Genomic DNA, 8,524 nt, shown 5'->3' with positions numbered 1-8,524 from the left:
ATAAATTTTATAAAGATAATAATTAAGTATTATGTTAGAATTTAATGATTATACTAATTATATTTTAGATTTTTTATATTTAAAATGAGATGTTTATCTTGTATTTGATTGTGTTTATCTGCAGTTAGTTACACGAATTCAGATATGGGATAAAATTGGATAGGGATGAAATCGTTTAGGAATGAACGAGTTTAAGAGTTTTTAAGAGTTTTAGTCAAATGTTTTATAAGATAGTATAGATATTATTAAACCAAAAATAAATTATTTTGTTATTAAATCTAACTTAAATTATAATAAAAATTTGAATTAAAGAAGTTACACAAAAAAACGAGAACTATTAAATAGTTAATTTGACCTAATATTGATTTATTTTTTTCAATTTTTGATGCTATCTTCAAATTTATATTTCATTCAAACATAAAAATATTATCGTTTTCTCAAAACAACATAAAATCGTATTACATCGATAAAGACAAAGAATAAAAACTAAACATTATCGCTTTTAAAAAAATATTTTCCAAATGGATTGTTTTCAAACGATGGACTATCAACTAGGTCCTTTTAACTATAGATCTTCAAATGTATCTTCAAAAATATGTCATTAATTAAAATAACAATATTATATATTTTAATTGTATAAAAATATGTGTCTTTATAAACTCAATAAAATGATAGATAATAAAGTGAAATAGTGAATCTAGAGTAGGTTAATTTATTACGGGTATTTACTAGTTTTAATCATTTGATTTGATATTAACATAAATACATCTGACCTAACATTTAGAAATACTATTAAAGTTTTATTTCAAGAAACAGACAATTTTAGATTTACTCTTGTTTACGGAAATGTTATTCGTACGGATCTAATCATTCGGAATTGTTAAATGGAATTTAAACTTAGACTTATTAACCAAAGTTATGATCTGAATTAAACGCTCAGATATACCAACTAGATTTACTATCAAGTTCATATTTCTAATACTACATAAATCAACTCTACTAGAATCCAAAATGTAGCTTATACTTTGAAGAGAAAAATAATAAGATTTTATGTAAAAATCTTATTAGTTTTATCCAAGAGAAAAAAAGCTTTCAACAAATCGAAAAATAGTTGAAGTGAAGTCAAAATTGTCATCAAAGCAGATTAGATTGTTATTTAGCTGAATGAAACTTAATACAAGATAAATGGCAAGTCGATTTTAAACGTGCAAAACCTTACCAGCAAGTTTGGTTCATCAATTCTCATTTTGGTATGTGAACATGTTTGACATGTTAGACAAAGTACTAAAGTACTATTTTATTTGTATCATACTTCAATTATTGTTCCCGTGTATACAAAATGATAGGATGTGTTAACAAACGTCTACATCATTCTCAAAGGCTAAAATAAAGAGTACAAATATGCACTGATCAGCAAATCAAATTAAGACACAAGTTATAGTTGAATAGCAGTATTAAATGCATTGGTGGCTATAAAAAGCCATCTTTCTCATATGTTGCAACTCAACCATTTTAAAAGGAATTTTAATTGATAGTTTTTTAGGTAAAATCGGCTTCAACCATCTGTAGAACTATCTCAGTTCTTTAGATCTGAAAGTGTATCTTCTTCTACTCCTTTAAACTTTAGCAAAAATTTTATAAGCCAGATTGTTTAAGATCATGTATTACCTCCCTAGCTTTCGCAGCTCTGTATTTCTTTGTTTTTAATAAACATAAAGAATTAAAAAGTGAAAATTTGTTATGCTTGTATTCAACTTCCCTTTCTACAAACACTCTCTCTGTTAGTCATTACCATTCGAGGACCAATAATATTCAATTTGTTATGGTCATAGTCTCTTTCCCTTCATGTTTGACTATTAAGTAAAAGTTAAATAAGGGGCATTCGGGAGTGAGGAGCATATGAGAGAGAAGAGAGGGAGACAATGATAATTCATATAAGAGTTGTCATTCACCTACCAAATTACTCAAAACACTCGTTCCATATAAATTAAATAAATTATATGACTTTTTTTATAATAAGTGGCTTACATAGGATGTCATGGATCTCACAAATTTAGGGCTATCATTTGATTACACCTATATGTGTGTGTGTGTGTGTATACATACATACATACATACATACATACGTACGTACGTACAGAGAAAGGGGGAGCCTACAACCTTATCTATGACCTCTCTCCCTTCCGCCCCATTCATCGAGGATTAACACACCACGGAGCACATTCTGACAATGTGACCAACATCAACCCTTCCCCCTCGTCCCTGCAATGTGACCGACACTACCACTCATCCCCTCCGTAATTGTGTCGAAATTGAAGTACCCATACCTGACGTCGACCAGAGCTCCAATCTTAGATCTTGCTTGAGGAAGATGGTGCTTGATTTGTAGGACATCCCTTCCACTACGGTATTTGAGATATAGGTTGGGATTGGAGTTTGTTAATGGATCATGGTCGTCGCATCAAGCAGAACTGCACCTCTTTCCCTTCTTCTTGATCACTTGGATATACATAACTAGATATAATGATTAAGTTTTAATAGAACTTCGATTTCATATTGTTTTCTCCAATTTTTTATCCTTAATCGACTTCACTTCCTCTATTCACTAGCAATTAACCCACCAACTACCATAGATTCAAGACTTAAAACCAATTCAAAAGGAGGATGAGAGATTCTAAACAACTCGATTGTTTGTTAAATTTGATGTACATAAATTAAAATAGAAGAAGGGTGGCTCATTTCGTAGTACAAACTTGTTTGTGACTTGACATGAACATTTTCTTAACGATGAAACAAGAATACATTGCTCAGTTGTATCTCAATTGCATTTTCAAACAAGAATATAGGAGGATGATATAATTATTTTAAAGAAGTTTCATCTACTTTCATTTGGTTTGATCTTATTAATTGTATGGGTGAAGTATACGTGACAAAGATGAAGGGGGCTCAAATTAGAAACCGTGAGAGGTGAGCTTTTTTTTAAACATACCATGTCACATTATTATCAGAGAAAAAAATAACTTAAAAGGTTAAAATAGAGAAAATGACAAAAATGCCCATTTTGTCGTTGATTTAAGAGAGGCTAGTAGAGATCCCATGGTCGAAGGACAATTAATAATACCGGACCAAATCCGTAAGTAAAGTAGTTTAGAAACTCTAGTTGTAAGTTTCACCAAAACTCAAGGACCAAACATGTAATTAAAAAGCATAATAGCCACTTAACAAACTTAAAGGTTGATAAAGACACATATGCCATTAATTTAGACTTTGACTAGACGCCTCACAAACCCTCAATAGTTCAAAAGCGACAAGGGTAGTTGTGGACATACAGGAACCCCATATCCAACCCTACTTCCCTTCATCACTACATTTTTGGACATGTTGGTCAAACATTGATGGTCAAAATATCATTGAAAAGTTTAAAAAAAAAAAAAAACCTAATAATTTTTTTTATTTTAAATGATTAAGTTTTTGAATTATTTTTTTAATAAAAAAATTATTAAATTTTCATATTTTGAATGATTAAGATTTTGAATTGTTTTAAAGAAAATAAACCATCGAACTTTTATTAGTATGTTAATTTAATCTTTTTTGGGTTAAAAGAATGTAAGTAATCAACTTGTAAAACAGTTTATTTATTAAAAGAATGTTCAATGACTTAAGTAATCAAAATGAGAAAGTTTAATAATGTTTATCATTCAAAAAAATTGTTCAGGGTCTTAATTAATCAAAATGAGAAAGTTTAATGGTGTTTATCATTCAAAAAAATTGTTCAAGAACTTAATCATTCAAAATGATAAAGTTTAATGGTTTTTTATTAAAAAAATAGTTGAAGACTTAGAGACCGTTTACCTAAATGCTTACCCGGTAAGTGTTTATCAATAGAAGTCAACATTGTAATTTATTTTGATGCGTAAGGTTTTAGTACATCAAAACATATTGAATGCAACAATTTACTTGGTAAGCGTTTACCTAGGTAAGAGTCGTCATCCTCACTTACCGGGTAAGACTCTCCATCCTTCTCATCGCTCTTACCCGGTAAGATTCTTGGTCATTCTCATGTTCATCCAATGAGGAAATTTATGTGTTAAACATTTACCAAATAAGTGTTTAGTAAACGGCCCCTTAAGATATCTTTCAAAACAGGATAGTTCGTTGTGTTTTTATATGCGCTTCCTATATGTTAAATCCATGTTCCGAAAATTTAAAAGAGAAGTTTTAGAAGAATATAGTACGAAGGCTTATAGAACAAGAAGATGCATTTAGAATCGATCACCCTCTAAAAATTGCCAACAATATTGGTACTTCAATTCTACATGGAATTTTATAAATCTTCTTGACTAATTCACAAAACATTCAACACCGTTAATAACGCAAAATTTAATTAAACGATTTGTAGGCGGAAAGCGCACACATTTTTTATAGAAATTAATTTGAAAACAAGTTCCATTTTCTATCGTTAAAGTAAACTGATTACTTGAGCGATGAAGTTTTGTCGATCATTTATCGACATACAGCTAGTAGCGGAACAAAGAATGATGCAAAGTTTTTCACTACAACAAAATCGGGTTTATAGGACACTCCCAATTTCTAAGCGTCCTACTAGACTTCTTTATAAGACTTAGTTTATAGAACCAAAAAAATAAAGCTACCTAATAGACTTCTTTATAAGACTTAGTTTATAGAACCAAAAAAATAAATCGTCTTATCTAAAGGCGTTGTAATAAGTTTATATGACGTTTTTTTGATGTCACAATAAGTTTTTTAGGACACTTTTAATATAAAGCCTCTCATTAGCAACTTTATAGGACACTATTTGAAAAACCGTCATATAAAAACAAATGTCCTATAAAAATTGAGTTTATATGACATTTTCTCAAAAGTGTCCTATAAAGTTACTAATGCGACACTTTGTATTAAAAATGTCTTAAAAAACTTGTTAAGATGCCCAAAAGTGTCATGTAAACTTATTACAACACCTTTAGATAAGACACTTTATATTTTGATCATATAAATTAAGTCTTATAAAGCGGTCTATTGTGACGCTTAGAGATTGGGGGGTATCCTATAAACCGAATTTTGTTGTAGTAGTGACATCTTAAATGATGAAGAAGTTTTAGAGAGGAATGGAGGGAGAGATGAAATTGACCAAAGGGTAATGGGAAGAGTCTAGGGTTAGGAGAGTGGTAAGCAGCAAAACACAGGAATTGAGGTTAAATGAATGGAAAAGTACAAGAGATAATATGCAGTTGGGTTGGGCATGTCACAACCCCACAAACAAACACACTCTTACAGACCCTTTTGGAAAGCCTCTTTGTTGTACATCCATTACTAGAAAAACCTCTCTTTCAATTCTCTCTTTCTAATCATATTAATTAACTCTTGCATCTTGTTTCATTACATTGTTCTCAAAGCTTCTTGAAAATGGGGAGAGGAAAGATAGAGATCAAGAGGATAGAGAACACTAGCAACAGGCAAGTCACCTACTCCAAGAGAAAGAATGGTATCATCAAGAAAGCTAAGGAAATCACTGTTCTTTGTGATGCTAATGTGTCTCTTGTCATCTATGGTTCTTCTGGCAAGATGTATGAGTACTGTAGCCCCAAAACCAAGTATGTACACTTCTTGACATGAATTTTGCTTGTTTTTGATCTTCTGTTTTTAGGGTTTTCTTTCTTTTGATGTTTTTTTTAGTGTAACTTCCTTTATAGATTGGTAGTAATATCTTTTCTCTCTTCATCTTTGTGTTACATGATTCTAATTGGAAGCTTGATTGACATGCTGGATCGATATCAAAGGCTTTCTGGAAATAAGTTGTGGGATGCCAAACATGAGGTAGGTTTGAGGTTTCTCTCTCTATACCCTTTTGTCCCTTGTTTTTCCTTGAAAGATCTGGTTATTTGGGGTTCTTAAGTGGGTTTTTGACATGGGTTCTTTCTATGCTAAAAAGATGTCAAGTGAGTTGAAACAAGTATTCTAAGACCAGATCTAGATATAGGTTAGGATCCAGCACTTTCTCTCACTAAGAGTATATGAGATGTTACATCCATGAACAGATCTGGAAGTAACATCTGGTTTTCTCTCTCTTCCCTTTACTTGCAAAAAACCTAAGTAATCCAGTGCTTTATGCTTTGGATTGAAATATATGGGAAGTGAAACATGTTATCCACCTTTGATGTGCTTGTCTTTATTTTACATGGGTGATCAGTAGATTTCTTGAATGATGATTGATTATGTTTTCTATTGATTGTGTTGGACAACCCTCCACCACCCAAGAATTTGCAGAATGAAATTGATAGAATCAAGAAAGAGAATGAAAGCATGCAAATTGAGCTTAGGTTCTTTCTCTATCCTCTCTCTCTCTCTCTATATATATATATATATGTATATATGTATATATATATATATATATATATCTTGTTCTGTTGGTGACATATCTGACCATCTATTTTTCTTCAGGCACTTGAAAGGAGAAGACATAACATCTTTGAACTATGAAGAACTAATTGCCTACGAAGATGCACTTGAAAATGGACTCACCAATATTCGTGACAAAAAGGCAAGCTTGCTGGGATCCTTTTCTTGAAACAAACATTCGACATATACTTATATACAAGAGTTTGTGTGTGTGTATTTATATACATATAGAGAGAAGGGGGGAGAAGGAGGGAGTTTCAAGGAAAACTCTAAAAAAGGAAAAACCGAGGGAACACTCTGGTAACACACCACTGGACAGTATGTACATGTGCATACAACTGTTTTATACACGTGCGCATACTGGATATATTGTTTTCAAATTACTTGTATGCATCTGTTCATTTCTTTACGGTTTTCCCGTGAAGTTGATATATATATATATAGGGGTTTATATATATATATATATATTTGAAGTTCTGATGAATGTTTTGCAATCTTGAACAGGATGAAATCCCCAAAATGATGAGGAAACATGTATGTTTTGGTGCTCTCCTTCTCTTTGTAGAGTATCTTTTTTAAAATGGCAACTTAGTTTTGAGAGTATGCTGAATTTTTGTGTATGTGTGTGCATCAGGAACAAGTTCTGGAGGAGGAGAATAAGCACCTTATGTATTTGGTGGTAAGCTCGTTAATTATCGATCCAACTACTCTATCATCTTGCCTATATATGTGGTTTCCATATTTTTTTTTTTTTTTGTTATTTTGAAGCTTAAATGTTACACACACACACATAAAGTCGAACACCAATAACACTACTACTGAATGAAAGACTTTTACCTGCGGACTTTTCCCTGGGAAATCTATTGCTAAAGCTAAAGGTAAAGGGTGATTCGTCAGAAAACCGTCACAAAAGTTGGTGGGTAATTCAAATCAGTGACAGATTACCTAAGAATTCTCTGGGTGATCCATTGGTATTTTCTCAAAAAGACATCGGGTTCAAACTATCGTTATTCTCTGGGTGATCTGTGGTAGTTACCAACAGAAATTCCCGTAGGTGATTTTTATAGGTAAAAGTCATTTGTTTTGTAATGTGAATAACACAATGATATTACACATGCCCTCTACAAGCATTGCTACATCCCCTACAACTTCATAGGATGCCAACAATGTTATGTTTCTTAATAGATCGTTTTATAGGTCTTAAATTTATAAAACCAAACAATCAAGTGTCCTGTCAGCACACAACTTTTTATAGGATACTTGTTTCTATAGAACATTATTTGAAAACATATTCAAAGATAGTTAATACAACGCTTTATTTTAAAAATGTTCTGCCTAAAAGTTTCCTATAAACTTATTACAAAATTCTTACATATGATGCTTTATCGTTTGATCTTATAAACGTAAATCCTATAAAACAGTCTATTAGCACACTTACACTGACACATCTTTGGCGTCTTATAAACCCAATTTTGTTGTAGTGATCGAAGGATAAAGTTAAGTTTATTGAAGCATCTTGGCTAATTTATTTGACGATAACACAAGTGTTGTACTCAATTTGGAAACCTACATGTTAAAGTCAAATCAATATGCACGAGCAAGTCATCTGTATTTAGATGATGAGTGTATAAACTTATATTGTGTATGATCATGTGTATACAGCAACAAAGTGAAATGGCAGCCATGGGAGATTACCAAGCTCATGAACCATTCTCATTTCGTGTCCAACCGATGCAGCCAAACTTGCATGAGAGGATGTAATCACATTTTCTTGTATACAAGTTCTCAACTTCATGAAGCTTGTAATTCAAGTTGCTATAAGGTTTGTTAATGCATTAAGCATGGTGTTTTAGTAGGATGTATCAATAATGCTTAATTTGCTCATGGGACTGCTATATATGTTGCTTGTAACTTTGTGTTTTAAGATTATGATGGATGTTGCTTATTTGAATTGCTTCAAACTCAGTAATTGATTAATCGGAAGATGGTTATTTGCACAAATAAGGAAGATGGTCGTTGATTGTAGCTTCAACACTCGATATTAACTGCTAATCTATGTGAAAAACATATGAATACTTGATATAATGAGAGAACAGAGAAAGTGAAT

At 31.6% G+C, this 8,524-nt stretch overlaps 1 protein-coding gene across 2 annotated transcripts; it reads left to right on the top strand.

Moving 5' to 3' along the window:
• Window positions 1–5,312: 5,312 nt before the first annotated feature.
• Window positions 5,313–8,178, top strand: LOC112511029 (floral homeotic protein PMADS 2). 2 transcript variants are annotated; one of them, XM_025116394.1, is made up of 8 exons: window positions 5,313–5,612; window positions 5,769–5,835; window positions 6,277–6,338; window positions 6,460–6,559; window positions 6,922–6,951; window positions 7,052–7,093; window positions 7,290–7,337; window positions 8,080–8,178. In XM_025116394.1, exons 1-8 carry the CDS (start codon window positions 5,425–5,427, stop codon window positions 8,176–8,178), a joined length of 636 nt encoding a protein of 211 aa, XP_024972162.1. In that variant the 5' UTR covers window positions 5,313–5,424. The 2 variants fall into 2 exon arrangements, with proteins under 2 accessions (XP_024972162.1, XP_024972164.1); XM_025116396.1 differs by lacking the exon at window positions 7,290–7,337 and having other exon boundaries at window positions 7,052–7,096.
• Window positions 8,179–8,524: the final 346 nt, after the last annotated feature.

Source organism: Cynara cardunculus (assembly GCF_001531365.2).
Source record: "Cynara cardunculus var. scolymus isolate 2C chromosome LG 4, CcrdV1, whole genome shotgun sequence".
Classification (NCBI taxonomy): domain Eukaryota; kingdom Viridiplantae; phylum Streptophyta; class Magnoliopsida; order Asterales; family Asteraceae; genus Cynara; species Cynara cardunculus.
The sequence above is the reverse complement of the archived record's forward strand: the minus strand, read 5'-3'. Positions and strand labels throughout refer to the sequence as shown.